Source organism: Taudactylus pleione, unplaced genomic scaffold, assembly GCF_031769625.1.
Source record: "Taudactylus pleione unplaced genomic scaffold, aTauple2 ptg000095l, whole genome shotgun sequence".
Classification (NCBI taxonomy): Eukaryota; Metazoa; Chordata; class Amphibia; order Anura; family Myobatrachidae; genus Taudactylus; species Taudactylus pleione.
In genome coordinates, this window is record NW_028284497.1 from 16,939,446 (window position 1) to 16,954,611 (window position 15,166).

General features: G+C 39.3%; 1 protein-coding gene across 3 annotated transcripts; it reads right to left on the minus strand.

Annotated features, from left to right (window-relative positions):
• Nucleotides 1-1,134: 1,134 nt before the first annotated feature.
• Nucleotides 1,135-14,473, minus strand: TGM1 (transglutaminase 1). 3 transcript variants are annotated; one of them, XM_088470022.1, is made up of 15 exons: nt 14,444-14,473; nt 11,618-11,936; nt 11,158-11,355; nt 9,973-10,191; nt 9,686-9,804; nt 9,394-9,501; nt 8,313-8,487; nt 5,798-5,936; nt 5,589-5,692; nt 5,287-5,375; nt 4,921-5,074; nt 4,294-4,581; nt 3,283-3,443; nt 2,914-3,050; nt 1,135-2,411 (listed from the first exon to the last, which is right to left on the minus strand). In XM_088470022.1, the coding sequence occupies exons 2-15, from the start codon at nt 11,925-11,927 to the stop codon at nt 2,270-2,272; spliced, it is 2,343 nt and encodes a 780-aa protein (XP_088326148.1). In that variant the 5' UTR covers nt 11,928-11,936; nt 14,444-14,473; the 3' UTR covers nt 1,135-2,269. The 3 variants fall into 3 exon arrangements, with proteins under 3 accessions (XP_088326148.1, XP_088326150.1, XP_088326151.1); XM_088470024.1 differs by lacking the exon at nt 14,444-14,473 and adding an exon at nt 12,386-12,519; XM_088470025.1 differs by lacking the exon at nt 14,444-14,473 and adding an exon at nt 12,022-12,079.
• Between the last annotated feature and the right edge of the window lie 693 nt (nt 14,474-15,166).

Below are 15,166 nucleotides of genomic sequence, written 5' to 3' on the forward strand. Positions count from 1 at the left end.
TTGGCCGGCGCCACATCCCCCCCGCACCCCCTCCCTCTGACGGCATCCGATCCGGCTTGTAAGTACCTAAGTGGGCGGTCTGGGGGAGACGATGACGTGATTTGCGCTGAATCGTGTCATTGTGGCCCCGCCACCAGCTGCACAATGTCGGTAATCTTGGCATTGTGTGGCAGGGGCATGACCACGATGACGTAATCGTGGAGTCACCCCCCCCAATCCGCTTCCAAATTAGCACCACACCCCCTGCTGTACAGATATTGCAGCCAAGAGGAAAAAGTCACATGTGCCTTCTTGAATATTTGTGGTTCTCAAACCCTGGTGAAAGTTGCAAAGTGAAATGATCACAGCCTCAGGCAGCATCTGATTTGTACAAGACACATCCATTCATGTAAAGTTTTAGAATATTTTGTACTTTCTGTAAAGTCACACCTCCTTTTATCCTGACACATCTGCTCCTGTCATTCGCATGGGGATTGGCTACTTATGCAAAGCTGGTCGCATTTTGTGTCTACGGCCAACTCAGAATAGGTCTCCAAAATGTGACTTTTTTTTATCCAACCGCATTTTGCAATTACAGTTGAATGTTCTGTATTGTTACTTTAATTTTCTTCCCTTCTCCTAGGTTCTTTATATTATTTACATTTTTTACTTATGTGAATAATTAATTTTATATTAATCCAAACTACAGCCTTAGTGATTGCTGATGTCCATTATCTATTTTCTTAATAAAAGCAAATTGCTTAAAAGTATAATAGTATATATAATTTATCTTTTGGAAGTAGCAGCAAGTAATGGCCCAATGTTTTCTGGGCCTGACTGATGCTGAGTTTGTGGCCAGAACCAGCCCTGAGATACAAAGACTTATAGTAAGGAGCAATGGGAAGGTGGCATTGTATAATGGCCAGGACTGGGATAACAATGAGATACGGTATTTGTAGTAATGTTTTATCAAACGCGGGTAACTGCTTTTTTTCATGCCGCCACTGCTGTGTATACATCTCATGCCATCTTAGAACAATTTTTAATATGCCAGATATACATCCTTAGTGCTTTATAATATATCTCTTATTTCCCATACAGTTCGCCTGTACATTCTAGTTTAAATACCAAAGTAAATATACAAAAACATTTATTCAATAATATAAAATATTTATTAAAACAATAAAATACAAATAAGTAAAAAGTGCACATATAAATCCAGTGCTTTATCTGATCACAGTCTGTGTGCCCACCAGTCACAGAACAGCTTTGACAGACTGGTAAAACACACAAGGTTTGTGGCTCTCCCCTTGTATATATAGCTCACATATACAACCAGGGAGAGTGTGTGCAGGGTCTGGGGAATGCATTGATTATGGAATCTCATAGGAATGACGCCTTCCGTTTACAAAAATCCTCTGTCTGGAGGCAAGTGCATTTATGTGTAATGTAGCTACCATCTTTTTTTCTAACAAAAGGGTTTCACATGCAATAAAAAATGGGCCGGCAAAGTAAGGAGACCAGTGCAAGATGGACATATGTAACTGCACTGAGGATGCATGTGTCATACACATATATTTTGTTTTCTTCATTTACATTTTAAAATAAGTATACCAGCAACATATAACCTTAATTAGAACTTATAAATATGTACAATAAACATAAGTGATTCTTTAAGGCTCACAGTTATGAGGAAGATACTGCAAATACTGTCATACTTTTGTTTGCCCAGGATACCCATCCTATTTTATTAGTCTAAAATGTGACATCTGCCTAAATGACTCATTTGCTCATGGTGAGAAGTGTCTCTAATTTTCAATCCCACTTTTATATGTGTCAGTCTTTGATCCACTAAAATGTACCATCCATTAGTGGACAATAAGAGTCTGGAAGTGACACCGCTCTCTGAAGACTTACTGCAAAACAGTGGAATTGGCTAGCCTTTTAGTAAGTGGCATAGAGCTTAGTAACTGAATAACTGATACAGCATCCATTTCATTTTGGGTGGTTCCCTCAAAAACAAGTCTTATATCAAATGAATGAAATTGTCTATAACCGTTTCTCCAAGGCATTAGGCCTCTATCCATGATTTCTTATGAAGGGTCAAGTCTGTATGATATCACATTGGTCTTTTGGGATGTCTTCATATACTAGAAGCTGAAAACTTAAAAAGGAAACCTTCAGCATTTTTTCAATGTGAGGTCATTAGTGTGTGTCCATGTCATCCAATAACACTGAGCGTTTATTACAGTGCGGCTTTGAGTGAAACTGGTTTTGGCTCAGGATTAGATCATCCTTGGACAATGACTTCAGTAACTCCATGAACTTGACTCATCTCATTGCTCTCGAAACTTGCCATGAGTTGACGAGGTCCGGGACGTTGAGGTGTGAATCGTTCAGTGATAGAGATTGTTTTCAATGGCCCGACATCTCTGTAGAGGGAAAATAATTACCGTGAGATATCAGAGCATAATGTGTTTATGACTGGTCAATGGAGTCCTGTGTCAGACCACGGGGAGGGAACACACGATTATTTAAAATGCACTTACACACTGTGGTGCAGCCATTGTGTGGCTTAATCAAATACTAATGAAAATGCAGTCTATCAATTCACGAGGAATTTTAGTCAGGCCCTGATTCCTAGTGAATTCTCATCAATAGTGAGTCAGACCACAAAATGGATGCCCCCATTTCATGTAGATGAGACTTATGAGACTGTAGAGAATTGCGTGTCTTTGAAACACTGTAATACTGAAATACTGTAGGTCTTGATACACAGGGAAACCGGGTAAAAAAGTCAATTTGTCTATTAGAGTATTTAAAAATCTTCATAAATTGACACTAATATATTATTATATTTGGAGGCCCTTACATATGATAAAAATTTATGCTGAAGAAAAATATATGAAACTGAAATATGAGAGTTTTACTTACCCAACTTGTACAACCTTTGGTCTCTGTAAACCAGGCCCTTCCACATGGAAACAGCCATTGTGCAGTGTTGTTTGGAGAGGGTTCTGGAATATAATTTCTGCCACAATCTGTTGGCCAACCAGAGCTTCCCCGTGTACCTATAACACAAATACCATATTATGCCCTTTAGTATTTCTGTTACACAGGCAAATCTTACATACTTTGTAACTTCACACAAGATCTTATGATTTATCACAAAAAACTAAATATATTAACATTAGCAGATATTTCTACATTGTATGTTCCTGTATTACACATAAATAACAAATCAAAGTTTCTTCATAGACCCAAATGCAGAGTCACAAGTGCAAACACATAAATTGTGACTACCTTGATGATGAGATCTGGGGTTCGTATCCTAAATGTGTGTTGTTTGGCTAATTTCTGTCCAGTTTCTTTCACAATTCCAGACACTGTAAGCATCATGGCTGACTGATCCACAAGCTGTGTACGATATTCACTGTATCTCACGGTCATTCCAACTGGCTTGGCTGTATAAGGGATATAGAATGGATTCATAATTTCAAAATAGAAACATATTGTAAAATAAATAGTATTAATGATGTGATAAGTTTACACAGATGATAGAAAAATTACATGGAGCTTATACAATTGTAGTAATTCAGAAAATAACTTTAAATCAAATTTGTTAAAAATATTTTGTCTATAAATATTTCAAACTTTAATATCAATTTATCATTAAGTGTTTATGGAGCAGGTGCTTTGTATTGATTTTGATTTAGATTTTGAATGATAACTTTAGAAATTATAATTGTATAACATGAATCCTCATAATAATATGAAGACATAAATGATCACTATAAAATGGGTAGAGTGCTATATTGTTTAGCCGGGATGCGGTCAATATACCGCTCAGAATGCCGGCACCGGCATCCGGACACTTGTCAGAATCCCGGCGCCGGGATTCCCGAAGGTAAGTAGCAGAGTTAGGGGGAGGGTTAGTATTAGGGTTAGGCACTAGGGGGAGGGTTAAGGTGCGGAGAGGGGGGAGGTTAGGTTCAGGCATTGGAGAGGGAGGGTTAGGGTAGGGTAGGGAGAGGAGGGAGGGTTAGAATACTGACAGACAAGTGTCAGTATCCTAACCCTGTCGGGATGCCGGCGTTTGGATCCTGACCGCTGGTATCATGGGTGCCAGAATCCCATACCCATCCCGTTTAACCAATCTGCGGACATATGATTAAGATAACGTATTTTGATACTGCTTAGTGAACTTTCCATTCATTGTTTAATCAGTCATGTTTTCACATGACTGACCGGTAGTGTGACACATTTGTGAAAAGTATGACATAGCAATCACACAAATGACAGAATATAACTCACATTCTCCAGGGTTCAGACTTATATCACAAGCTTCATTCTTAAATGACTCTTTGCAGACCCCATTATAAAACATAACAGCGACGGCCATAGATAAAGACACCGAACGACGGCTGCTACTGCCATTCTTCACCAAGACACGAACACTGAGGTCGCTGCCCATACTGACACCATCCTGTGAATCGACGATAAGTGACACATCACTTGTATCGTTTGTTGTATCCACTTCTGCTAATGGCTTGTTACCATATTGCGCCGCTGTGCGCACTGCATTACGTTCCGCTGCAGACCCTGTTGGTAGAAAGGCAACAGTTAATGGTCAACATCACAAATACTGAATTTTTGGGATATAACATTTTATTGTGACCTTTAGTATGGTTCTAAAATTGTTACTGCTAGCCTTCATTACATTATTTATTACACTAAAGTACCAAAAATAATTTTAAGTCATACTCATCGGGCTGATAAAGACTAAATAAATCATTGTCATGTTAATTTGAAAGCTGTCCTGTTCTGCACTTACTAAAACAGTATGAAATGTCTCCAGCCATATACAGACTATTCCCCATTAGTGTTCTAGATACAATGTTTCTGCCATGCCAAATAAAATAGAATATGTAATTGTGTTACCTTCAGGATGTTTGTACAGATAAGTGATATCCTCCCTTGCATATGACCCCACAGCCTTTGTGCTGATGTGGTGTCCGACTGCTCGTTCTTCAACATGAACCTTCTTAAACTTCCCATTCGGCTGCCGTTGGTAGAAGACCTTGTCGCTGTTCACCTGCGTCACACAGAACAGGCAGCGCAGTTTATTGTCACCTCTACTTAATGCTCAGTAGTGATACTATTACTGTAAGTCCTGTTTTTATTGGCTTGCAGTGAACTATATATATATATATATATATATATATATATATAAATTTTAAACAATAGGCCAAAATTAGATTTCCTGTGTAGTATAATACATTGGACAGGTCACAGAGTTGTAATTACCTCAGCAAAAATGAACGGAGTGTCATATTTTATATTCACTAATCCATCCTTAATAGCAAGTAAAGGAGAAGGGCCGCAACAGTATATGCCTGAAAGAGAGAGTGATATACACAGTGTAAGGACTCTGTTGAGAAAATATATAGTGTAAGGAGAGTAATGATTAATTAGAGATCCAGAGTGAGGGAAAAGTACAGTTAGAGAGAGAAGTAATCTCAGTAAAATTATACATTATATGGTGTGCAGGAAGGGTAATATAAACACAAGAGAACAATGTAGTGTATATGAATATTGAGGTCTCTTACCATTGCTGGTCTCCTGAGGTGTTGCATCTATGGCCTGCCACCCATTGTATTTAGGAGACAGGTCAGGGCGTGTCATCCAGCAGTCATTCCAACAGTGATAATTCCTTGACGATAAAAATACAATCATTATACAAAGCCATTTGCCAAAGGTTTGGTTCTATGTTTCTAAATCTATTATTAAGCTTTATGATAGTTTTCTCATCACTTACCAGACAGAATCACTGTTTTTATCCTCCAATGGCTTCATGTTCTCATCAAAATAAACATCAAAGGTTAGGTTTCCATCAGTGTCGTGAGCAGAGGCAAAATTGGTGACAGTACGTCCTGCGATTCCCAGACAGCGGAGCACTGAAGAATAAAGATGAGGCAATCAACCTGAGTTGAAATCCATATTAGCCCTTGTACTATGCACTGTTCTCAAAGTTTTATTATACTATATGCACACAAATTGGCAGCTGCCCATAACTTCAATAGAAAGTTCTATGTGTTAAAGATTTTTTCCATAGAAATGTCCCTAATTTACTTTATTTACCATCTTCACTATGCAGTTTCTGTTATCCTCTAACTTGTCACTGGCAATGCCTTGTACTTTGCAGATATTAAATATTAAAAAGTAAACTCCAAATGTTAAATACAAATTACACTACCTTATTCTCTGGCCTTTCATTTATTAATTGCACATGGCTTCTGGGTTTGTCGTGTGTGTGTGTGTGTGTTATATATATAAAATTATACAGATCCGCCATGACATTAAAACTACCTCCCTAATATTGTGTATAGTAGGTGCCCCTTGTGCCGCTAAAGCAGCTCTGACCTGTTGAGGCATGGACTCCACAAGACTACTGAAGATGTTCTGTGGTATCTGGCACCAAGACGTTAGCACAGTGGGGAATTTCCCATTACTGTCTGTCATGAATTTTTTTACGCAAATTTTGAAAGCAAGAAGGAAGTCTCTGTCATAGATCATGCCTTGTTTTATTATTATATTATACAGATTGGGGCTTTTATAATAATAATAATAATAATAATAATAATAATGGAAATAATAAAATTGGAAGGTGGGGGATGTCCATTAATGTTGTGCCTAGGGGAGCCCTGACCCATAAATCTACCCCTGCATTAGCCGCAGATTCTTCAAGTCCTGTGAATTGTGAGGTTGGGCCTCCATGGCTCTGACTTTTGTTTCCAGCACATCCCACAGATGCTCCATTGGATTGAGATCTGGGGAATTTGGAGCCAAGGCACCACCTTGAACTCTATGTAATGTTCTTCAAACCATTGCTGAACAATGTTTTCAGTGTGGCAGTGCACATTATACTGCTGAAAGAGGCCAATCCATCAGGAAATACTGTTGCCATGAAGTGGGGTACTTGGTGTGCAACAATGATTAGGTAGGTGTGGTACTTGCCACAGAAACATCCACATGATAGTCAGGTCTCAAGGTTTTCCAGCAGAACATTGCTCAGAAGATCACACTGCCTCCGTCGGCTTCCCATAGTGCATCCTGGTCCCATCTCTTCAACCAGGTAAATGAAGCACATGCCCCCATCATCCATACTGCCATCAGGGATTATCGTTGCCAGTAAGTGGGGTACTTGGCCTGCAACTATGTTTAGGTAGGTGGTATGTATCAAAGTAACATCCACATGAATGTCAGGAAAAGGTTTCCCAGCATAACATAGCCCAGAGCATCACACTGTCTACGTCGGCTTGACTGCTTCCCATACTAAATCCTGGTGCCATTTCTTCCCCAGGTTTATGACATACACGCGCCCGGCCGTCCAAATGATGTAAAAGTAAATATGATTCATCAGACCAGGCCAACTTCTTCCATTGCTCTATGGTCCAATTCTGACAGTGGACAGCATGGGCAGCCCCATAAGCAGCAAGCTGCAATGTTCTGTGCGTTCTGACACCTTGATATCATAGCCAGCATTAACTTTTTCAGCAATTTGTGGTAAAGTAGCTCTCCTGTTGGATCGGACCAGATTGGCTAGCCTTCGCTCCCCATGTGCATCATTGAGCCTTGGCCGCCAATGACCCTGTCGCCAGTTCACTGTTTGTCCTGCCTTGCACCACTTTTGGTACCACTGCATAGCAGGAACACCCCACAAGACCTGCAATTTTGGACCCAGACCCAGTAGTCTAGCCATCACAATTTGTCCCTTGTCAAAGTCACTCAGATCCTTACACTTGCTCATTTTTCCTGCTTCCAACACATCAACTTTAACAAATGAGTGATCACTGGCTGCCTAACAAATCCCTCCCCTTTACAGTTCACCTGTCAATGATTTTAATGTTATGGCTGATCTGTGTGTGTGTTTGTGTATATATAATATATATATATATATGTATATATATATATATATATATATATGTGTGTGTGTGTGTATAAACTGTATATAACATATATACAGTATTGAATTCTGAGTTAGAAGTGAGTGGAATTGCTGTTCTAGGCCTATCAATCAAACAGCTGGACAGTTAAGGAAAACCAATGTCTCTTTTGTTTTTTGTTAAATCATATCCACATTTAAGACCATGATAATTTTTGATAACTTCCATAGAAACTTCTGTATTTGACATAAACCTGTTTTGTACATACGTAAACAGTAGAATTAATTCTAAAATGTAACTGTTTTTAATATAAATTACCATTACCATATGACCTATAGTCTCAATCCACTCTAAGTAATAATTTCCTAAAAGCCTATGTTATATTACCTGTTGTGGTAACAGCAGCAAACACCCAGCACTGCCCATATTTCACAGACGCCCCTGTCTGGTGATACCGGAGCAGAATATCCACACTGCCAACCCATGCAACAGGATTCACCCCATCTGCATATTCACCAGACCAGCTACCAGCAATGACACCATTATCATCCATGGAATTTACCTAGGAGAGAAAAGAATGTCGGGGGTGCTGGGAAATTAGCAAAGTGCAGGTCATGGAGGAAAACATAGGTGCAATGTAAGGATAAGAGAGTACACTATTGCAAGTAATCAGAAAAGTATTGCTGGTTTTCTTTCGTCAAGGGTGAAGAAAGGAACCATTTCAACACCCAGCTGTAGATGTCATAATGCAGATATCAATGTATGTTCTCTAAATCTTCCATTTACAATCTCCATATCACTACCTTATTTAATAAAGTAAAAGTGAAACATCTGACAGAAGGAGAGACAGTCACTGTGCTGATTTGCTGAAGTGAGGGACCCATGTGGGAGAAGTTAATTAGATTGAGCCATGTCATTTACTTAGGGTCTCATACTGTCATCTTTTTACCCAGTTTGCCATATGTACTTTAGTAAACTATGAGCCTAATCTTGGGGCAAGGGCAGTGGCGTGAATTCATCCCAGACGCCCGGAGTCAAATTATAATATGGTGCCCCCCATCACAGTCGCTGACACTGTAATGTAGCAATTTGCATGCAGACGGACTATAGATAGACGAAGGCAGCAGCTGATGGTCTGACATGGAGCTCTCCACTAGTGTATGGTGGCTTCTCAGGGAAGAGGTGCCATATATTGGACATCCATGACGGTACCCTCTGGGTACATAGTTACAGCCCTAAGTGTGGTGAATATGTTGTGGACAATGGAGGAGGTGCCCCTTCAGAGCTGGAGCCCGGCGGCAGGCACCTCCATTGTCTTCCATAGTTCTGCCCCTGGGCTAGGGGATTGGAATACATCGATATCCCTCTGAATTTTAATCTGGTCCAGAACAGTTGTTTTTATCGAATGCACTCTGTGTTACTACAAGCTTTTCGTACTTTAGCTTCTATTCAAGAAGAAGGCTCTCACCATAGCAGATATCACTCGTGTGACACTTATGGGATCTCCTCGTGACGCAGGTGAAAGGCCTCCACGGTCCAGTATATACATTACAGCATCCAAAACTCCTTTAACAAACTGTTGGGTTAAAGAAAATGAAATCATCACTAAATGACTACTAGTGTGTGACAACAGGAATTTGTACAGTATAATAATAAACATATTTATCGCAGAATTTAATACTAGTGATAGTTATGTGTTTGATAGCCCTGGTTAGAAAATAACAATATCAGTCTAATGCAAAATGGGAAACACCTCATACCTGTCCATAATTCCAGGAACGTTCCCCAATTTGATGTTCCGTTCCATAATAAATTCTTCCAATCTCATTAAGAACATATTCCTGACGCCAAGCTTCATTATCCATGAATATAGCATCCACTAAGGAACACAAAGCAGATATAACAGTGATTAAGCCATAGAAAACTATTTAAAATTGTTTCTGCAGACACCAAAAGCAATTAAGAGTAGGGTTAGAAACTAGAATGTAATTGACAAATGAAATAGGAGAATATTTATTATAGTAAAATGTAATTTGTGCATACTCACAGCGACACCAGGCATTAAACAGGATATAGACCTTCAGTTTGGAGTCATTGTAAGATCCTCCCCCACTTTTAACACTGAGCTGGTACTTTCCCACACCAGCCTGAGCAGAGGTGTTCACCCATAATGTAACCTTCTGACCACTTGCCTCAGCCACTTGACATCCCCAACGACCCTCATCAAACTCTCTTACCAGGGGCAAGGTAATTGGCTGGGAGTTTCCTGAAAAAAGTCCGGATGACAAGCAGCTTGAATTCAAGATCTTCACAAACATAATTTTTTAATGAACAATATTTCAGTAGAATTTTGGAGAAACATCACCAAACACACCAATATAAATGGAAGAAGAGTAATGGTGCATACACACGGTCAGATCTGTCAGATGAACGATGGAATGATTTTTACCAATGATTTGAACGATTGAACAGTTTCAGACAGTATTAAATGAATGAAATTGTCAAAATCTGACTGCAAACACATCAGATGTCAGATATCGTTATCTGACTTGCAAGAACGCTCATTGTTCGTCGTTGCAGGTCCACATGTCAGATTTTCTTTCAGATATGAATTTTTTTTTAAATCATTATCATTTAGATCTGACACAAAATCTGACCGTGTGTATGCACCTTAAAACCCATAAGTTTAAGTATCTGTCAGGTCATTTTATTGATGTGAAATTATAATTTTATAACAGAGAACAGAATGCATCATCTATGATGCCCCTCGGAAAGCATATTTTATCATTCCTCTCCTAATTAAGACTGTGTATTGAACAATTACAAAAACTTTAATTTTATTAACATGATCATTAATTATTTCCCATAGGGAACTCCTTAAATAATGGCTAGGGCGTTGCTTGAAGGAAGTGTTGACTAACTGTCATAGAGACAATGTAAGATCAATCTTAGCCAATGAGAGACTTTTGTTTCATAAGAATATTTAGGAATTTACAAAACAGTGACACCCTTGTATAAAATATTTATATGGATTTACTCACAGTGACCCAGTATGCTTGGTGTAGATTCCATTAAAAAATAATAAGTACAAGTGGGCTATGTAGCAGATCTTAAGCTTAAATGGAACACTGTTTTGGCACATACAACAGTGTGAAATGTTCACTGATATTACCATCCCAAAGGCTAGAGTGCCAAGGTGCAAACCTCAAATGGTCACACTTTCACGACTCACCTTGTTGTAGCATGACACAGACTTGGTCATTGTTAGCACTGAATGCCCTTTGGAACGTGATGCAGATCTGGAAGGGCTGCCCTCTCCTGACGATTAAATCATCATACTCAAACTCTTCTGTGTGATGGGCTCGGCGGTTTTCTCCATTCCGCGATTTTAGCAGGTCTACGCTTTGAATTTGCAAAGATGACCCTGGAACTGAAAAAAGTTTGACATGGTTTCAGATTTGGTTTCTTAAATAGAGGATGTGTGGGAAAATAAGTAATATGAAAGTGAATTTAGACACAAACACGTTACAGGAAGACACCAAAAGATACATCCAGCAGAGCTAACTTAGTAATATAAAAAATTGGTAAGAATGGGGAGGGGGACTGTTGGAATGACTTCTGAGAACAATTGACACACAAGAGATAGCTGAGAACTAAATAGAAGTTTTATAATTAGGGGTAAAATTCCTTACCGGAGGGCACAGATGGTGACGGGTCATCTGTGTTGTTTTCTCTGCTCCCTGGTTGATTGTTATCAGATGGTCTGTCATTGTTTCTATCGAATTCACCTGTGGTTCCTCCATCTGAGATTCCCCCACCTAATGTTCCTCCACCTGAGATTCCCCCACCTAATGTTCCTCCACCTGAGTTTCCTCCAGTTCCTCCACCAACATTTCTGTCACTAGGTCTCCAATTATCCTCTATGTCTTCTCCTCTGGAAGATGAACAACAGGAGCAGCAACTCAGCCACCAGGACTTCTTCCTTTCCACGCCTCGTGACATGTTCTAAATCTACACAGGAAAAAGTGGTGAATAAATAAGTCTGTGGCAGTCTTTGTATAGCAGCAGATTTTATTTAAGTGCATCAGCTCAGCACCAAGTCAGTTGGTAGTCCAGAGTCAGATGAGTTAACTCGTCTTGTGTCTGCTCCTGAGTAAGTGTACAGGTTGGATGAGTTGTCACTCAAAAAAGCCAACTCATTCTAATAAAACCTGTCTTGAAAAAAAAATATGCCATAATCATGTCTCATGTCAATACAAGCTGTCTCGTACATCTTCACATTATAGTACTGTAACACTAATAGTGACAGGCAGTTTAGTTTCCCAGACCAGAAGCTCAGTGTTTAGTCGTGGTCACGTTCAAAAGCGCTCTGCTGAATCTCTCTAAACGATACGCTCTCATAACATAAGTAGATCATTGTTATGTAAAGTTAAAATCTTATGCTGTAATAGTACCCTTACATTTTATAAACCGTCTTCAAGCAGTTTGCCCTAGAAACAGTCTCATGCTGTAGGAGCAGTCTGGTATAGTGCATGCAGTCTAAAGCTGTAGAGTAGTCTGGTGTAGTGCATGCAGTCTAATGCTGTAGAGCAGTCTGGTGTAGTGCATGCAGTCTAATGCTGTAGATCCCCCTCCCATGTTATTCTGAACTTTAAACCACCTCTGTGGAAATATCCACCCTACCCTAAATTGTAACCCCTGGTATCCTGTACTACAGTGACTAACATAATGCAGAAAACAAAATAAGAAATGAAAGAGGATGTTTTGCCAAAAATGTAACCACACCCTCCCCCTGTAGCCTCCTTATCCTCTACTCGCACATCTCCCCCACAGTCAGCACAGTGTCTTCTGACACATTATAAAATGCTGTATTGTACTGTGTGCTGCCAGATCTGTATACTCGACCTGTGTACTTCTAAAAGTATACAGGAATACGCATACGCAAAAGTAACAGATACCCATTATTGCACATAAAATATAACTCAGTCATACATAGACTATGACCTTTCACATAGATATTTGAAATGACTAAAATACCAGAGAGCAAAAGGAACAATCTACACAATTTGATGATACCATCACCATTATTATTTTTCAGGCGTCGCAAAGCTCTGCAGCAACAGACAGCATAACAAATCATACAGAAGAACATGTCATAGGTAAAGACAGAATACACATGAGTAGATGAAGAAAATATATATATATATATATATATATATATATATATGTCACTAGGTTATAAAATAATAAAGATGTATAAGATGTATATAGGAATATATAGTGTACATCAGGCCACGAGCACTCATTGACATAAATAACTGGAACAGAACTCAGGCTCATCAGGTTTTTGGTCCACCCAAACACAATCTAAACATTATGATCCATGATCACAAAATACACACTAACAATCATCTGTGTTAGCAAATCTATAATTTTTGATCAATAAATCAATGGTTACATTGAATGATATGAAGACAAAACATACTTCAATCTAATCATGTATTATAACCATTTGCCACCCAGGATGTTTGGTTTTCTATCAATTTTCCCATCTAGGGTTAATGTTTTTGACAAATCATTTAAAAAATGACCATTGTACAATTATATTGATGCATATGTGTCCAGATATAGAATCCCAAGCAGAGAACTGGTCCATTCACCAGTAAGTTCCACTGCACTTCCATATGTATTATATGTTTGTTGAAGCACAGAATGCATTACAAGTGTATATCAGTCTGCTGTATAGGCAATGAGCTTATTAAATATTAAGAAAAGAAAAAATAAATAACAATAAATACAGTAATGGTGCATACACACGATCAGATTTTTCCTTCAGATATGAACGATAACGATTTAAAAATCGTTCAGTCGTTCATATCTGAAGGAAAATCGTTCATATCTGACATGCCTGAACGATGGACGATCAACGATACGCGTTCCCGATGGTCAGATAACGATTTCTGACATCTGATGTGTTTGCAGTCAGACTTGGACGATTCCATTCATTTTAATGCAGTCAAAAATCGTTCAATCGTTCAAATCGTTCAAATCGTTCAAAACTTTGGTAAAATCGTTCAAATCGTTCAAATCGTTCAATCGTTCAGTCGTTCATCTGACAAATCTGACAAGTCTGACAAATCTGACCGTGTGTATGCTCCATTAGTCTTACACACAACCTTTCCTAGAACATATATCAAAACAAATGCTCATTACCCAGCTGCTGCAATATGCCCACTCACTCAGTGCCTTCATTCTTACATTCTAATAAAACTAGCACAACTTTGAGTCAAACTGGTACTAAACTTTTTAATTTATCCTCCATATCTATCTATCTATCTATCTATCTATCTATCTATCTATCTATCTATCTATCTATCTATCTATCTATCTATCTATCTGTCTGTCTGTCTGTCTGTCTGTCTGTCTGTCTGTCTGTCTGTCTGTCTGTCTGTCATAAAAAAGTACAATATTACAGAGCTGCTTATAAAAAGACAGTATGAAATACACGTGGCACTGACCTCTTACAGCTGCTCTGTGTATAATGACAGATCCTCTCAGTGTGGTTTATGTTGCAGGGGGTGGATATAAATCCTGGGGTGGTACTAACAAAATGATCCACACCCCATAAGACAACCCTTCCCATATTATGCTATGCCACGGAACTGGAATCCTTGGAATGTGGAACCTGTAACAGTGTCAGTGCTCATCACTTCACACCCATAGGAGGTTCCCTCACACACCTTATCCTCTTACTGTTTTATATACACATCTTGCTGCAATCAGTACTCATGGGCATGCGTTCTGCAACTGTATACAAAAAAAACAACATGTTCTTCCACTACATCATAGCTTTTACACCTGCAGCTACTGTATCAAATGCATACTTGAATACTTCAGTTTCAAGTACTGTGTATCCTCAAATGATACTATGACAAACACTACTACAACCACTTCACAGAGATCTGAGCCCATATACTTGTATTACTACTCATAGGGGGAGATGTATTATAGCAGTACTTAACGTGAACATCTCATCGGCCGGAGCGGGGGAGTGATAACTCCCCCCTCCGATGATACCTGCCTGAGTACACAGCGCATCAGCCTAGTGCTGCTGCGCTGTGTCTCAGTGCCGGCCGGCTCCACTGAGCATGCGTGGAATCTCACATGTACTGCGAGATCCCGCGTGTAGCCCCGGAGCTGGCAGCCCCCGCAGCAGGGACAGCGCTGTCCCTGCTGTGGGG

Excerpts from the sequence above, each read along its gene's own strand:
- TGM1 (XM_088470022.1), bottom strand. The coding sequence starts at position 11,927 with ATGTCACGAGGCGTGGAAAGGAAGAAGTCCTGGTGGCTGAGTTGCTGC. Across the intron at positions 5,376-5,588 it reads ACCTCAGGAGACCAGCAATG|GCATATACTGTTGCGGCCCT; the intron begins GTAAGAGACCTC and ends TCTCTCTTTCAG. Across the intron at positions 5,075-5,286 it reads CTCCGTTCATTTTTGCTGAG|GTGAACAGCGACAAGGTCTT; the intron begins GTAATTACAACT and ends TGTGTGACGCAG.